At 43.3% G+C, this 18,529-nt stretch overlaps 1 protein-coding gene across 1 annotated transcript in view; it reads left to right on the top strand.

The window, feature by feature from the left end:
• The first annotated feature begins 7,813 nt into the window (after positions 1 to 7,813).
• The window catches only part of DYNLRB2 (dynein light chain roadblock-type 2), a 41,617-nt gene continuing 30,901 nt past the window's right edge, over positions 7,814 to 18,529 (top strand). The window contains exon 1 of the mRNA XM_075280587.1: positions 7,814 to 7,891. Coding sequence (XP_075136688.1) covers positions 7,889 to 7,891 — 3 coding nt within the window. The 5' untranslated portion in view covers positions 7,814 to 7,888. The remainder of the gene's footprint in view (positions 7,892 to 18,529) is intronic.

Here is an 18,529-nt window from a genome sequence, read left to right as displayed (position 1 = left end):
ACCCGCTGATCTGTCGTTCACCGCACAGTTCTATAACCCCAGTGATCAGCTGTTATCATTGGGGATGAGCTGTACCAGGCCAAGAATTTCCATTGAAATGCAAGGGAAGTGTATTATTACATGGCTAACTATGCTATAGACAAGATGGGTCTGCCAAACAGCAGCTCTCTGATCTGGTGCCTAGAAGAGGTTTCACAAGTATACCTTTATGATGTCCTACTAGGCTATATTGATAGAAGCTGTCTTCATAAAACATTCCCTTTAAGCTGAGGCCCCACTTTGCAAAAGCTGCGGTTTTTTGAGTCATAGCCAAGAGTGGATTGAGCAGAAGGGAGAAGTACAACAACTTCTTAAACATTTCCTATTCTTTTTGTAGCCATTCTTGGCTTTGGCTCAAAAAAACGCACCAAAATCTGCAAAAAAAAAAGCTGCGAAAAGCAGCGCTAAAGCGCTGCGCGAAGAACCGCGGCGTGAACGCATAGCGGTTCTTCCCGCAGCGATTTCAACAGAAAGTTCACGTAGTTTTCCTCCGCGAACTTTCTGTTACAATTATATCTATAGGAAAGCCGCTGGCGTTTCTGTAGATATAATTGACATGCTGTGATTTTCAAAACCGCAACAGTTTTAGAAATCACAGCGTGTCCGCGCTGAAAATTTTTCCACAAAGTGGGCATGGGAGTCGCATGAATTCCATCAACTTTGCAAGAATTGTAAAACACCGCGATTTTTACCGCGGCGTTTCTGCCACGGCCAAGTCACAGCGTTTCCACCCAGTGGGGCGCCAGCCTTAAGGAGGTTTTTCAGCAGTGGCAGCCAAGTGAAATTAAGTAAAATTATGTTTGAGGCTCCCTTTATTAAATGTTTAGACCATGCCTCCTGTTCACTGGTACTGCCCCCATTTGCAAATCCAAAATTTCCCCCCTAGTTGGCACCCTCAATATATTACCACCTTACTGGCTCCCATACAGTATATAATACAGTTTATTGCCCCCTTTACTTGTCTCCACAGTATATTGCCTCCTTCACTGGCTTCCATATAATATATTTCAACTAGCTCCCACACAGTATATACTCTCATTTTTGGTCCCCAAACATAATATTGGCTGCTTCTTTTTGCCCCCCATGCACAATATTACCCTCTATTTTTGCCCCCGCATGGTATACTGTCCACTTTTTTTTTAAAATGGAAATCGGCCTGGACAGTAGAATGTATGGGTCAGGTATAGGTAAAATATTAGGCCTTTTGGAATACTCCTATAGGGTAATGGCAGGGGGGGGGGGGAGGCATAAAACAACCTACCACTGTGGAGCCCCCTGATCTCCATGGCCCCATGCTATTGGGTGGGTTGTGATATAAACAATTTCAGTACTGTTTTCGGGACTATGATATTGACGACCTATCCTTAGGATAGACCATCAACCAGACCAATAGCTATTGATATAAATCTTACTTTTCTGAGATATTATATACTCAAACAGGTAAAGTCATAAGAGTCATATAAAGGTATTTTATGAGACTATGATATTGGTGACTTATCTTTAAGATAGATCATCAATATTAGATTGGTAAAGTGTAAAACCCCTGCTGATCAGCAGTTTGCAAACCTTGCAGCACTTAGATGAATGCCACATCCATTTGTCATATGCCCAAACTGGAGCTCAGCCCTGTTCAAACGAATTTGCCTGAGTTGCAAAAGTATAATAGTAAGCACAGCCACTATACAACATATGGCACTGTGCTTCGTAAACAGCGAAGACACCACAGTACTTGTAGAAACGCTGCAGCCCCTTCAGCTGATTAGTGAGGGTTCTTGGTGTCATACCCCCACTGACTTCATATTGCTGACCTAATCTAAGGACAAATGTCTTACAAAACTCCATTAACCAAATCATGCAAGACCATTTCCACTTCACCTCCACCATGGAAAAAAAAAAAAGGTGCATGAAATCTAATGAATTAAGTGCAAAGAACACCAACACTTTCATATGATGCGAAGTTTACTGATTTTGGTTTATTCTATGGACAAGAAGCAACCAATGATCACATATTTGACAATGCAACAAATTTTAGGAGCAGGATATAAATTTGTAGCTAGAAGGCCAATAACTATAGATGACAGATTGTCACTAGGTCTTTATCATAATCAATGACGCAACAGATTTGGTTGAATACATAGGGCTTATTAAAACACGACGTGGGCCTTGCAGATTTGTATAAAAATACAACCCTGACCTATGTGATAACCGGTACAGATTGTACTTCATTGAGGGCACAGAAAGAACCCTAAGAAAAAGAATAAGGAATCTTTTATATTCCATTAGTCATTCAGGTACACATAGTACATTTATGGCATCCAAGTTTTTTATTCCCTGTACATGAGGGCAAAGCTAACAATTTACTGGCTACTGATACGGAGAAAGTGACTAAACCGCTGAGAGGGGAAGACTGAGGAAGCAAAGTACAAAGCCAAAAAGTCTTTTGGATTCTCAAACTGGACAGGGTTTAAACTTCTGCCCAGATTTAATGTATTTGCATTGATACCATTTTTGTGTAACCCCATTTCAGTTTCACAGATGTACAAGTAGTCTTGTTTTGTTAGTCCATTCACATCCAGGAAGGCATGTGCTAGGACTCAAGAAAGAACATTGTGCAAGTTTTTGGGGGTGACCATGTCTCTTTTTGTAGAAACAATGTCCGTTTTTAAGATGTAAACAGGTGTCAGCCTTGCCTCTTTTTGTGACATGTCCTGTACATAACTTGCCCTTGCCAGGTGTAGAATAACAGAAACAGGCTCGAACTGGCCCATAGGTGAAGAGGCGAATTCCCCAGTGGGCCCCTAAGCCAAGTGGGCCCCCAACTCACCCTGACATGGATTATATATCCTTCACATAAAATATTCAAATATCGGTGCATAATCTGCACACAAGTAACAATGCAGGATCCACTCAAAGGTGAATATGTTATAAAAGATGGAAGATTAGGGGACACCCTAAAACTGTCGTGCTATAAAAGAATCCTATTATAAATCATGTATAATACATCAGCTCACATTCAAATATCGGACATAGCAGCAAATCATAGAACCCAGTAATGACTATACACTTAATTACCTGAAGTCATATTAAGAGTTAAGAGTAGTCAGCTTAGCGCTCACAAGAGTACAAATGACATGTAGAAGGACCACCCCTACGCGTTTCGCCAACAGCTGGCTTCCTCAGTAGGTATTTGAACCGATATTTGAATATTTTATGTGAAGGATATATAATCCATGTGTATTTCCTATAGGGGTATCATATACTATTGATATAGGGTCCATATACTTTATATTACTTGACAATTACCTAGAATTTAATATTATGTAGTTATGCACAGCGCTTTATGTCTTTCTAGTGTCATTTCTTGTGTTTTGGCAAATTCCATCTGCCCTGCTGTATTTATATGATTTTAATGGTAATTATTTACTGATTATTTAATAAATATTTGCAATTTTATATAATTGTTTAGTCGGACTATTGATTAATATTATTGGCTTGTACTTTTTCCATGATGCTTGTATGTTCTTTGTTAAGCCAAGTGAGTTTAATGTGAGGTACCATTGTATGAAGTACATAATGAAGGGGGCCCATGAAACTGGGGGCAGATGAAGGGGGGGGAACGGCATGACAATGGGGCAGATGAAGGGGGGGACATGAAACTGTGGACAGAGATGGGGGGACATGAATCTGGGGGCAGAGATGGGGGGGACATGAAACTGGGGACAGACATGGGGGACATGAAACTGGGGGCACAGATGGGGGGACATGAAACTGGGCACAGAGATAGAGGGGGACATGAAACTGGGGACAGAGATGGAGGGGGGACATGAAACTGGAGGCAGATGAAGGGGTTATATGAAACTGGGGGAGAGATGGATAATACTGTGTGGGAGCACATGAAAAATGAATGCGAATGAGCGGAGTCAACATAAAAGTAGGTGGAGCTAAATTTGCACGCTGCGCACGCTGCACATTTTGTCCCTTTTTCGGGTCTTCAAAAGTTGGGAGGTAAGTATTTGGAAGAGGGGGGGGGGGGAGAGCAATTTCGGAAACAAAGATCACCGGGTCGGGTGTTTTGAGAGGGGGAGGGATTCATTTCTATAGGTCACCCCAGGCAGCAGAGAGGCTAGGTTCTCCCCCGCATGTGCTGCCCTACTGCTATATGGTATGTGCCATCAGCTCCAACAGATTATAATATAGTTGTAAATTGTATGTCCTTTATGTAATTGCACAGGCATGAGCTGTTCTATTGCTATCTGGTATCTACCTCCAACTAAATCTAAGTATAATCTAGTTTAGTTCATTTATGTTCATTCTGCGGACATGTGACGTTCTGTTACAATCTCGTGTCTGCCATTAGTTCCAAGCACCATACTATGTAGTCCTGTTTGCTGTGTTCATTGCCCTGGCTTAGCTATGTGATGCTCTATTGTTATCTGGTATCTGCCATTAGTTCCAAGCACCATACTATGTAGTCCTGTTTGCTGTGTTCATGGACATGGCTTAGCTATGTGCTGCTCTATTATTATCTGGTATCTGCCATCAGTTTCTAGCACCATACTATGTAGTCCTGTTTGCTGTGTTCATTGCCTTGGCTTAGCTATGTGCTGCTCTATTGTTATCTGGTGTCTGCCATCAGTTTCTAGCACCATACTATGTAGTCCTGTTTGCTGTGTCCATGGACACGGCTTAGCTATGTGCTGCTCTATTGTTATCTGGTGTCAGTTTCTAGCACCATACTATGTAGTCCTGTTTGCTGTGTTCATGGACACGGCTTAGCTATGTGCTGCTCTATTGTTATCTGGTGTCTGCCATTAGTTTCTAGCACCATACTATGTAGTCCTGTTTGCTGTGTTCATTGCCTTGGCTTAGCTATGTGCTGCTCTATTGTTATCTGGTGTCTGCCATCAGTTTCTAGCACCATACTATGTAGTCCTGTTTGCTGTGTTCATTGCCTTGGCTTAGCTATGTGCTGCTCTATTGTTATCTGGTGTCTGCCATCAGTTTCTAGCACCATACTATGTAGTCCTGTTTGCTTTGTTCATGGACATGGCTTAGCTATGTGCTGCTCTATTATTATCTGGTATCTGCCATCAGTTTCTAGCACCATACTATGTAGTCCTGTTTGCTGTGTTCATTGCCTTGGCTTAGCTATGTGCTGCTCTATTGTTATCTGGTATCTGCCATTAGTTTCTAGCACCATACTATGTAGTCCTGTTTGCTGTGTTCATGGACACGGCTTAGCTATGTGCTGCTCTATTGTTATCTGGTGTCTGCCATCAGTTTCTAGCACCATACTATGTAGTCCTGTTTGCTTTGTTCATGGACATGGCTTAGCTATGTGCTGCTCTATTGTTATCTGGTGTCTGCCATCAGTTTCTAGCACCATACTATGTAGTCCTGTTTGCTGTGTCCATTGCCCTGGCTTAGCTATGTGCTGCTCTATTGTTATCTGGTGTCTGCCATCAGTTTCTAGCACCATACTATGTAGTCCTGTTTGCTGTGTTCATTGCCTTGGCTTAGCTATGTGCTGCTCTATTGTTATCTGTTATCTGCCATCAGTCTCTAGCACCATACTATGTAGTCCTGTTTGCTGTGTTCATGGACATGGCTTAGCTATGTGCTGCTCTATTGTTATTGGTTTGTCTGCCATCAGTCTCTAGCACCATACTATGTAGTCCTGTTTGCTTTGTTCATGGACACGGCTTAGCTATGTGCTGCTCTATTGTTATCTGGTGTCTGCCATCAGTTTCTAGCACCATACTATGTAGTCCTGTTTGCTGTGTCCATTGCCCTGGCTTAGCTATGTGCTGCTCTATTATTATCTGGTATCTGCCATCAGTTTCTAGCACCATACTATGTAGTCCTGTTTGCTGTGTTCATGGACACGGCTTAGCTATGTGCTGCTCTATTGTTATCTGGTGTCTGCCATCAGTTTCTAGCACCATACTATGTAGTCCTGTTTGCTGTGTTCATTGCCTTGGCTTAGCTATGTGCTGCTCTATTGTTATCTGGTGTCTGCCATCAGTTTCTAGCACCATACTATGTAGTCCTGTTTGCTGTGTCCATTGCCCTGGCTTAGCTATGTGCTGCTCTATTGTTATCTGGTATCTGCTATCAGTTTCTAGCACCATACTATGTAGTCCTGTCTGCTTTGTTCATTGCCTTGGCTTAGCTATGTGCTGCTCTATTGTTATCTGGTGTCTGCCATCAGTTTCTAGCACCATACTATGTAGTCCTGTTTGCTGTGTTCATGGACACGGCTTAGCTATGTGCTGCTCTATTGTTATCTGTTATCTGCCATCAGTTTCTAGCACCATACTATGTAGTCCTGTTTGCTGTGTTCATTGCCTTGGCTTAGCTATGTGCTGCTCTATTGTTATCTGGTGTCTGCCATCAGTTTCTAGCACCATACTATGTAGTCCTGTTTGCTGTGTCCATTGCCCTGGCTTAGCTATGTGCTGCTCTATTGTTATCTGGTGTCTGCCATTAGTTTCTAGCACCATACTATGTAGTCCTGTTTGCTGTGTTCATTGCCCTGGTTTAGCTATGTGCTGCTCTATTGTTATCTGGTGTCTGCCATTAGTTTCTAGCACCATACTATGTAGTCCTGTTTGCTGTGTTCATTGCCTTGGCTTAGCTATGTGCTGCTCTATTGTTATCTGGTGTCTGCCATCAGTTTCTAGCACCATACTATGTAGTCCTGTTTGCTGTGTCCATTGCCCTGGCTTAGCTATGTGCTGCTCTATTGTTATCTGGTGTCTGCCATCAGTTTCTAGCACCATACTATGTAGTCCTGTTTGCTGTGTTCATGGACACGGCTTAGCTATGTGCTGCTCTATTGTTATCTGGTGTCTGCCATCAGTTTCTAGCACCATACTATGTAGTCCTGTTTGCTGTGTCCATTGCCCTGGCTTAGCTATGTGCTGCTCTATTGTTATCTGGTGTCTGCCATCAGTTTCTAGCACCATACTATGTAGTCCTGATTGCTGTGTTCATGGACACGGCTTAGCTATGTGCTGCTCTATTGTTATCTGGTGTCAGTTTCTAGCACCATACTATGTAGTCCTGTTTGCTGTGTTCATTGCCTTGGCTTAGCTATGTGCTGCTCTATTGTTATCTGGTGTCTGCCATCAGTTTCTAGCACCATACTATGTAGTCCTGTTTGCTGTGTCCATTGCCCTGGCTTAGCTATGTGCTGCTCTATTGTTATCTGTTATCTGCCATCAGTTTCTAGCACCATACTATGTAGTCCTGTTTGCTTTGTTCATGGACACGGCTTAGCTATGTGCTGCTCTATTGTTATCTGGTGTCTGCCATCAGTTTCTAGCACCATACTATGTAGTCCTGTTTGCTGTGTCCATTGCCCTGGCTTAGCTATGTGCTGCTCTATTGTTATCTGGTATCTGCTATTGCTTCCACTAGCTCTGCACACAGAGGGTTAAATGTAAGGCGTCTTCTTCAGCAGTCTGCTCCTTCACCTGTGTCTATGGACTTATTCCTGTAACAGGGTTTCCTGAGTCATGTGAACTGTGGCATGAGTAAGGTCCCTGATACAATGCGGTTTCTAGCACACAGGGTGTTGTTGTCCTGCGGCTTCTCCTGCACTGAATAAAGGGAGATTCTAGGAAGATTCCCGGATGTGCTCAGCTGCATTTCCCTATCGAGGAACTACACCACAGTGACCAGCAGGGGCAGCAAATCACTAATTCCATGTAGACAGGCCACGTGATTACCTCATGGTGAAGAGACCGCGCCCCTCTCCTCAGCCCCGTGACGTGACTTCCTGTGTTACCATAGTGACCGGTGAAGCGACAGTTTGTTGTCTGCTGGCTGTGTCAGAGGAAGCAGGATGGTGAGTGCGAGTCTCCGGGGAGTGGAAGCGGCTGCTGGATGTGTCAGCTCTAGGATATGTAGCCTGCCCTGTATGAGAGCAGTAGGAAGCTGTGCTGTATAATATAGTGTTATTGTCCCATATGTAATGTCTAGGATGTGTCAGCTCTAGGATATGTAGCCTGCCCTGTATGATAGCAGTAGGAAGCTGTGCTGTATAATATAGTGTTATTGTCCCATATGTAATGTCTAGGATGTGTCAGCTCTAGGATATGTAGCCTGCCCTGTATGAGAGCCGTAGGAAGCTGTGCTGTATAATATAGTGTTATTGTCCCATATGTAATGTCTAGGATGTGTCAGCTCTGGGATATGTAGCCTGCCCTGTATGATAGCAGTAGGAAGCTGTGCTGTATAATATAGTGTTATTGTCCCATATGTAATGTCTAGGATGTGTCAGCTCTAGGATATGTAGCCTGCCCTGTATGAGAGCAGTAGGAAGCTGTGCTGTATAATATAGTGTTATTGTCCCATATGTAATGTCTAGGATGTGTCAGCTCTAGGATATGTAGCCTGCCCTGTATGAGAGCCGTAGGAAGCTGTGCTGTATAATATAGTGTTATTGTCCCATATGTAATGTCTAGGATGTGTCAGCTCTAGGATATGTAGCCTGCCCTGTATGAGAGCCGTAGGAAGCTGTGCTGTATAATATAGTGTTATTGTCCCATATGTAATGTCTAGGATGTGTCAGCTCTAGGATATGTAGCCTGCCCTGTATGAGAGCCGTAGGAAGCTGTGCTGTATAATATAGTGTTATTGTCCCATATGTAATGTCTAGGATGTGTCAGCTCCGGGATATGTAGCCTGCCCTGTATGAGAGCCGTAGGAAGCTGTGCTGTATAATATAGTGTTATTGTCCCATATGTAATGTCTAGGATGTGTCAGCTCCGGGATATGTAGCCTGCCCTGTATGAGGGCCGTAGGAAGCTGTGCTGTATAATATAGTGTTATTGTCCCATATGTAATGTCTAGGATGTGTCAGCTCCGGGATATGTAGCCTGCCCTGTATGAGAGCAGTAGGAAGCTGTGCTGTATAATATAGTGTTATTGTCCCATATGTAATGTCTAGGATGTGTCAGCTCTAGGATATGTAGCCTGCCCTGTATGAGAGCAGTAGGAAGCTGTGCTGTATAATATAGTGTTATTGTCCCATATGTAATGTCTAGGATGTGTCAGCTCCGGGATATGTAGCCTGCCCTGTATGAGAGCAGTAGGAAGCTGTGCTGTATAATATAGTGTTATTGTCCCATATGTAATGTCTAGGATGTGTCAGCTCTAGGATATGTAGCCTGCCCTGTATGAGAGCAGTAGGAAGCTGTGCTGTATAATATAGTGTTATTGTCCCATATGTAATGTCTAGGATGTGTCAGCTCTAGGATATGTAGCCTGCCCTGTATGAGAGCCGTAGGAAGCTGTGCTGTATAATGTAGTGTTATTGTCCCATATGTAATGTCTAGGATGTGTCAGCTCTAGGATATGTAGCCTGCCCTGTATGAGAGCCGTAGGAAGCTGTGCTGTATAATATAGTGTTATTGTCCCATATGTAATGTCTAGGATGTGTCAGCTCCGGGATATGTAGCCTGCCCTGTATGAGAGCCGTAGGAAGCTGTGCTGTATAATATAGTGTTATTGTCCCATATGTAATGTCTAGGATGTGTCAGCTCCGGGATATGTAGCCTGCCCTGTATGAGGGCCGTAGGAAGCTGTGCTGTATAATATAGTGTTATTGTCCCATATGTAATGTCTAGGATGTGTCAGCTCCGGGATATGTAGCCTGCCCTGTATGAGAGCAGTAGGAAGCTGTGCTGTATAATATAGTGTTATTGTCCCATATGTAATGTCTAGGATGTGTCAGCTCTAGGATATGTAGCCTGCCCTGTATGAGAGCAGTAGGAAGCTGTGCTGTATAATATAGTGTTATTGTCCCATATGTAATGTCTAGGATGTGTCAGCTCCGGGATATGTAGCCTGCCCTGTATGAGAGCAGTAGGAAGCTGTGCTGTATAATATAGTGTTATTGTCCCATATGTAATGTCTAGGATGTGTCAGCTCTAGGATATGTAGCCTGCCCTGTATGAGAGCAGTAGGAAGCTGTGCTGTATAATATAGTGTTATTGTCCCATATGTAATGTCTAGGATGTGTCAGCTCTAGGATATGTAGCCTGCCCTGTATGAGAGCCGTAGGAAGCTGTGCTGTATAATGTAGTGTTATTGTCCCATATGTAATGTCTAGGATGTGTCAGCTCTAGGATATGTAGCCTGCCCTGTATGAGAGCCGTAGGAAGCTGTGCTGTATAATATAGTGTTATTGTCCCATATGTAATGTCTAGGATGTGTCAGCTCCGGGATATGTAGCCTGCCCTGTATGAGAGCAGTAGGAAGCTGTGCTGTATAATATAGTGTTATTGTCCCATATGTAATGTCTAGGATGTGTCAGCTCTAGGATATGTAGCCTGCCCTGTATGAGAGCAGTAGGAAGCTGTGCTGTATAATATAGTGTTATTGTCCCATATGTAATGTCTAGGATGTGTCAGCTCTAGGATATGTAGCCTGCCCTGTATGAGAGCAGTAGGAAGCTGTGCTGTATAATATAGTGTTATTGTCCCATATGTAATGTCTAGGATGTGTCAGCTCTAGGATATGTAGCCTGCCCTGTATGAGAGCCGTAGGAAGCTGTGCTGTATAATGTAGTGTTATTGTCCCATATGTAATGTCTAGGATGTGTCAGCTCTAGGATATGTAGCCTGCCCTGTATGAGAGCCGTAGGAAGCTGTGCTGTATAATATAGTGTTATTGTCCCATATGTAATGTCTAGGATGTGTCAGCTCCGGGATATGTAGCCTGCCCTGTATGAGAGCAGTAGGAAGCTGTGCTGTATAATATAGTGTTATTGTCCCATATGTAATGTCTAGGATGTGTCAGCTCTAGGATATGTAGCCTGCCCTGTATGATAGCAGTAGGAAGCTGTGCTGTATAATATAGTGTTATTGTCCCATATGTAATGTCTAGGATGTGTCAGCTCTGGGATATGTAGCCTGCCCTGTATGAGAGCCGTAGGAAGCTGTGCTGTATAATATAGTGTTATTGTCCCATATGTAATGTCTAGGATGTGTCAGCTCCGGGATATGTAGCCTGCCCTGTATGAGAGCCGTAGGAAGCTGTGCTGTATAATATAGTGTTATTGTCCCATATGTAATGTCTAGGATGTGTCAGCTCTAGGATATGTAGCCTGCCCTGTATGAGAGCCGTAGTAAGCTGTGCTGTATAATATAGTGTTATTGTCCCATATGTAATGTCTAGGATGTGTCAGCTCTAGGATATGTAGCCTGCCCTGTATGAGAGCAGTAGGAAGCTGTGCTGTATAATATAGTGTTATTGTCCCATATGTAATGTCTAGGATGTGTCAGCTCCGGGATATGTAGCCTGCCCTGTATGAGGGCAGTAGGAAGCTGTGCTGTATAATATAGTGTTATTGTCCCATATGTAATGTCTAGGATGTGTCAGCTCTAGGATATGTAGCCTGCCCTGTATGAGAGCAGTAGGAAGCTGTGCTGTATAATATAGTGTTATTGTCCCATATGTAATGTCTAGGATGTGTCAGCTCCGGGATATGTAGCCTGCCCTGTATGAGAGCCGTAGGAAGCTGTGCTGTATAATATAGTGTTATTGTCCCATATGTAATGTCTAGGATGTGTCAGCTCTAGGATATGTAGCCTGCCCTGTATGAGAGCAGTAGGAAGCTGTGCTGTATAATATAGTGTTATTGTCCCATATGTAATGTCTAGGATGTGTCAGCTCTAGGATATGTAGCCTGCCCTGTATGAGAGCAGTAGGAAGCTGTGCTGTATAATATAGTGTTATTGTCCCATATGTAATGTCTAGGATGTGTCAGCTCCGGGATATGTAGCCTGCCCTGTATGAGAGCAGTAGGAAGCTGTGCTGTATAATATAGTGTTATTGTCCCATATGTAATGTCTAGGATGTGTCAGCTCTAGGATATGTAGCCTGCCCTGTATGAGAGCCGTAGGAAGCTGTGCTGTATAATATAGTGTTATTGTCCCATATGTAATGTCTAGGATGTGTCAGCTCTGGGATATGTAGCCTGCCCTGTATGAGAGCAGTAGGAAGCTGCGCTGTATAATATAGTGTTATTGTCCCATATGTAATGTCTAGGATGTGTCAGCTCTAGGATATGTAGCCTGCCCTGTATGAGAGCCGTAGGAAGCTGTGCTGTATAATATAGTGTTATTGTCCCATATGTAATGTCTAGGATGTGTCAGCTCTAGGATATGTAGCCTGCCCTGTATGAGAGCCGTAGGAAGCTGTGCTGTATAATATAGTGTTATTGTCCCATATGTAATGTCTAGGATGTGTCAGCTCTAGGATATGTAGCCTGCCCTGTATGAGAGCAGTAGGAAGCTGTGCTGTATAATATAGTGTTATTGTCCCATATGTAATGTCTAGGATGTGTCAGCTCTAGGATATGTAGCCTGCCCTGTATGAGAGCCGTAGGAAGCTGTGCTGTATAATATAGTGTTATTGTCCCATATGTAATGTCTAGGATGTGTCAGCTCCGGGATATGTAGCCTGCCCTGTATGAGAGCCGTAGGAAGCTGTGCTGTATAATATAGTGTTATTGTCCCATATGTAATGTCTAGGATGTGTCAGCTCCGGGATATGTAGCCTGCCCTGTATGAGAGCCGTAGGAAGCTGTGCTGTATAATATAGTGTTATTGTCCCATATGTAATGTCTAGGATGTGTCAGCTCCGGGATATGTAGCCTGCCCTGTATGAGGGCCGTAGGAAGCCGTGCTGTATAATATAGTGTTATTGTCCCATATGTAATGTCTAGGATGTGTCAGCTCCGGGATATGTAGCCTGCCCTGTATGAGAGCAGTAGGAAGCTGTGCTGTATAATATAGTGTTATTGTCCCATATGTAATGTCTAGGATGTGTCAGCTCTAGGATATGTAGCCTGCCCTGTATGAGGGCAGTAGGAAGCTGTGCTGTATAATATAGTGTTATTGTCCCATATGTAATGTCTAGGATGTGTCAGCTCCGGGATATGTAGCCTGCCCTGTATGATAGCAGTAGGAAGCTGTGCTGTATAATATAGTGTTATTGTCCCATATGTAATGTCTAGGATGTGTCAGCTCCGGGATATGTAGCCTGCCCTGTATGAGAGCAGTAGGAACCTGTGCTGTATAATATAGTGTTATTGTCCCATATGTAATGTCTAGGATGTGTCAGCTCTAGGATATGTAGCCTGCCCTGTATGAGAGCAGTAGGAAGCTGTGCTGTATAATATAGTGTTATTGTCCCATATGTAATGTCTAGGATGTGTCAGCTCTAGGATATGTAGCCTGCCCTGTATGAGAGCAGTAGGAAGCTGTGCTGTATAATATAGTGTTATTGTCCCATATGTAATGTCTAGGATGTGTCAGCTCTAGGATATGTAGCCTGCCCTGTATGAGAGCAGTAGGAAGCTGTGCTGTATAATATAGTGTTATTGTCCCATATGTAATGTCTAGGATGTGTCAGCTCCGGGATATGTAGCCTGCCCTGTATGAGAGCAGTAGGAAGCTGTGCTGTATAATATAGTGTTATTGTCCCATATGTAATGTCTAGGATGTGTCAGCTCTAGGATATGTAGCCTGCCCTGTATGAGAGCAGTAGGAAGCTGTGCTGTATAATATAGTGTTATTGTCCCATATGTAATGTCTAGGATGTGTCAGCTCCGGGATATGTAGCCTGCCCTGTATGAGAGCAGTAGGAAGCTGTGCTGTATAATATAGTGTTATTGTCCCATATGTAATGTCTAGGATGTGTCAGCTCTAGGATATGTAGCCTGCCCTGTATGAGAGCAGTAGGAAGCTGTGCTGTATAATGTAGTGTTATTGTCCCATATGTAATGTCTAGGATGTGTCAGCTCTAGGATATGTAGCCTGCCCTGTATGAGGGCAGTAGGAAGCTGTGCTGTATAATATAGTGTTATTGTCCCATATGTAATGTCTAGGATGTGTCAGCTCCGGGATATGTAGCCTGCCCTGTATGAGAGCAGTAGGAAGCTGTGCTGTATAATATAGTGTTATTGTCCCATATGTAATGTCTAGGATGTGTCAGCTCTGGGATATGTAGCCTGCCCTGTATGAGAGCCGTAGGAAGCTGTGCTGTATAATATAGTGTTATTGTCCCATATGTAATGTCTAGGATGTGTCAGCTCTAGGATATGTAGCCTGCCCTGTATGAGAGCAGTAGGAAGCTGTGCTGTATAATATAGTGTTATTGTCCCATATGTAATGTCTAGGATGTGTCAGCTCTAGGATATGTAGCCTGCCCTGTATGAGAGCAGTAGGAAGCTGTGCTGTATAATATAGTGTTATTGTCCCATATGTAATGTCTAGGATGTGTCAGCTCTAGGATATGTAGCCTGCCCTGTATGAGAGCAGTAGGAAGCTGTGCTGTATAATATAGTGTTATTGTCCCATATGTAATGTCTAGGATGTGTCAGCTCTAGGATATGTAGCCTGCCCTGTATGAGAGCTGTAGGAAGCTGTGCTGTATAATATAGTGTTATTGTCCCATATGTAATGTCTAGGATGTGTCAGCTCTAGGATATGTAGCCTGCCCTGTATGAGAGCCGTAGGAAGCTGTGCTGTATAATATAGTGTTATTGTCCCATATGTAATGTCTAGGATGTGTCAGCTCCGGGATATGTAGCCTGCCCTGTATGAGAGCCGTAGGAAGCTGTGCTGTATAATATAGTGTTATTGTCCCATATGTAATGTCTAGGATGTGTCAGCTCTAGGATATGTAGCCTGCCCTGTATGAGAGCAGTAGGAAGCTGTGCTGTATAATATAGTGTTATTGTCCCATATGTAATGTCTAGGATGTGTCAGCTCTAGGATATGTAGCCTGCCCTGTATGAGAGCAGTAGGAAGCTGTGCTGTATAATATAGTGTTATTGTCCCCATATGTAATGTCTAGGATGTGTCAGCTCCGGGATATGTAGCCTGCCCTGTATGAGAGCCGTAGGAAGCTGTGCTGTATAATATAGTGTTATTGTCCCATATGTAATGTCTAGGATGTGTCAGCTCTAGGATATGTAGCCTGCCCTGTATGAGAGCAGTAGGAAGCTGTGCTGTATAATATAGTGTTATTGTCCCATATGTAATGTCTAGGATGTGTCAGCTCTAGGATATGTAGCCTGCCCTGTATGAGAGCCGTAGGAAGCTGTGCTGTATAATATAGTGTTATTGTCCCATATGTAATGTCTAGGATGTGTCAGCTCTGGATATGTAGCCTGCCCTGTATGAGAGCCGTAGGAAGCTGTGCTGTATAATATAGTGTTATTGTCCCATATGTAATGTCTAGGATGTGTCAGCTCCGGGATATGTAGCCTGCCCTGTATGAGAGCCGTAGGAAGCTGTGCTGTATAATATAGTGTTATTGTCCCATATGTAATGTCTAGGATGTGTCAGCTCCGGGATATGTAGCCTGCCCTGTATGAGAGCAGTAGGAAGCTGTGCTGTATAATATAGTGTTATTGTCCCATATGTAATGTCTAGGATGTGTCAGCTCCGGGATATGTAGCCTGCCCTGTATGAGAGCAGTAGGAAGCTGTGCTGTATAATATAGTGTTATTGTCCCATATGTAATGTCTAGGATGTGTCAGCTCTAGGATATGTAGCCTGCCCTGTATGAGAGCAGTAGGAAGCTGTGCTGTATAATATAGTGTTATTGTCCCATATGTAATGTCTAGGATGTGTCAGCTCCGGGATATGTAGCCTGCCCTGTATGAGAGCAGTAGGAAGCTGTGCTGTATAATATAGTGTTATTGTCCCATATGTAATGTCTAGGATGTGTCAGCTCTAGGATATGTAGCCTGCCCTGTATGAGAGCCGTAGGAAGCTGTGCTGTATAATATAGTGTTATTGTCCCATATGTAATGTCTAGGATGTGTCAGCTCTGGGATATGTAGCCTGCCTGTATGAGAGCAGTAGGAAGCTGTGCTGTATAATATAGTGTTATTGTCCCATATGTAATGTCTAGGATGTGTCAGCTCCGGGATATGTAGCCTGCCCTGTATGAGAGCAGTAGGAAGCTGTGCTGTATAATATAGTGTTATTGTCCCATATGTAATGTCTAGGATGTGTCAGCTCTAGGATATGTAGCCTGCCCTGTATGATAGCAGTAGGAAGCTGTGCTGTATAATATAGTGTTATTGTCCCATATGTAATGTCTAGGATGTGTCAGCTCTAGGATATGTAGCCTGCCCTGTATGAGAGCCGTAGGAAGCTGTGCTGTATAATATAGTGTTATTGTCCCATATGTAATGTCTAGGATGTGTCAGCTCTAGGATATGTAGCCTGCCCTGTATGAGAGCCGTAGGAAGCTGTTGCTGTATAATATAGTGTTATTGTCCCATATGTAATGTCTAGGATGTGTCAGCTCTAGGATATGTAGCCTGCCCTGTATGAGAGCAGTAGGAAGCTGTGCTGTATAATATAGTGTTATTGTCCCATATGTAATGTCTAGGATGTGTCAGCTCTAGGATATGTAGCCTGCCCTGTATGAGAGCCGTAGGAAGCTGTGCTGTATAATATAGTGTTATTGTCCCATATGTAATGTCTAGGATGTGTCAGCTCTAGGATATGTAGCCTGCCCTGTATGAGAGCCGTAGGAAGCTGTGCTGTATAATATAGTGTTATTGTCCCATATGTAATGTCTAGGATGTGTCAGCTCTAGGATATGTAGCCTGCCCTGTATGAGAGCAGTAGGAAGCTGTGCTGTATAATATAGTGTTATTGTCCCATATGTAATGTCTAGGATGTGTCAGCTCTAGGATATGTAGCCTGCCCTGTATGAGAGCCGTAGGAAGCTGTGCTGTATAATATAGTGTTATTGTCCCATATGTAATGTCTAGGATGTGTCAGCTCTAGGATATGTAGCCTGCCCTGTATGAGAGCCGTAGGAAGCTGTGCTGTATAATATAGTGTTATTGTCCCATATGTAATGTCTAGGATGTGTCAGCTCTAGGATATGTAGCCTGCCCTGTATGAGAGCAGTAGGAAGCTGTGCTGTATAATATAGTGTTATTGTCCCATATGTAATGTCTAGGATGTGTCAGCTCTAGGATATGTAGCCTGCCCTGTATGAGAGCAGTAGGAAGCTGTGCTGTATAATATAGTGTTATTGTCCCATATGTAATGTCTAGGATGTGTCAGCTCCGGGATATGTAGCCTGCCCTGTATGAGAGCAGTAGGAAGCTGTGCTGTATAATATAGTGTTATTGTCCCATATGTAATGTCTAGGATGTGTCAGCTCCGGGATATGTAGCCTGCCCTGTATGAGAGCAGTAGGAAGCTGTGCTGTATAATATAGTGTTATTGTCCCATATGTAATGTCTAGGATGTGTCAGCTCTAGGATATGTAGCCTGCCCTGTATGAGAGCCGTAGGAAGCTGTGCTGTATAATATAGTGTTATTGTCCCATATGTAATGTCTAGGATGTGTCAGCTCTAGGATATGTAGCCTGCCCTGTATGAGAGCCGTAGGAAGCTGTGCTTTATAATATAGTGTTATTGTCCCATATGTAATGTCTAGGATGTGTCAGCTCCGGGATATGTAGCCTGCCCTGTATGAGAGCCGTAGGAAGCTGTGCTGTATAATATAGTGTTATTGTCCCATATGTAATGTCTAGGATGTGTCAGCTCTAGGATATGTAGCCTGCCCTGTATGAGAGCCGTAGAAGCTGTGCCTGTATAATATAGTGTTATTGTCCCATATGTAATGTCTAGGATGTGTCAGCTCTAGGATATGTAGCCTGCCCTGTATGATAGCAGTAGGAAGCTGTGCTGTATAATATAGTGTTATTGTCCATATGTAATGTCTAGGATGTGTCAGCTCCGGGATATGTAGCCTGCCCTGTATGAGAGCCGTAGGAAGCTGTGCTGTATAATATAGTGTTATTGTCCCATATGTAATGTCTAGGATGTGTCAGCTCTAGGATATGTAGCCTGCCCTGTATGAGAGCAGTAGGAAGCTGTGCTGTATAATATAGTGTTATTGTCCCATATGTAATGTCTAGGATGTGTCAGCTCTAGGATATGTAGCCTGCCCTGTATGAGAGCCGTAGGAAGCTGTGCTGTATAATATAGTGTTATTGTCCCATATGTAATGTCTAGGATGTGTCAGCTCTAGGATATGTAGCCTGCCCTGTATGAGAGCAGTAGGAAGCTGTGCTGTATAATATAGTGTTATTGTCCCATATGTAATGTCTAGGATGTGTCAGCTCTAGGATATGTAGCCTGCCCTGTATGAGAGCCGTAGGAAGCTGTGCTGTATAATATAGTGTTATTGTCCCATATGTAATGTCTAGGATGTGTCAGCTCTAGGATATGTAGCCTGCCCTGTATGAGAGCAGTAGGAAGCTGTGCTGTATAATATAGTGTTATTGTCCATATGTAATGTCTAGGATGTGTCAGCTCTAGGATATGTAGCCTGCCCTGTATGAGAGCCGTAGGAAGCTGTGCTGTATAATATAGTGTTATTGTCCCATATGTAATGTCTAGGATGTGTCAGCTCTAGGATATGTAGCCCTA

Source organism: Leptodactylus fuscus, chromosome 7 (assembly GCF_031893055.1).
Source record: "Leptodactylus fuscus isolate aLepFus1 chromosome 7, aLepFus1.hap2, whole genome shotgun sequence".
Lineage (NCBI taxonomy): Eukaryota > Metazoa > Chordata > Amphibia > Anura > Leptodactylidae > Leptodactylus > Leptodactylus fuscus.
This window is presented reverse-complemented; position numbering and strand designations above follow the sequence as displayed.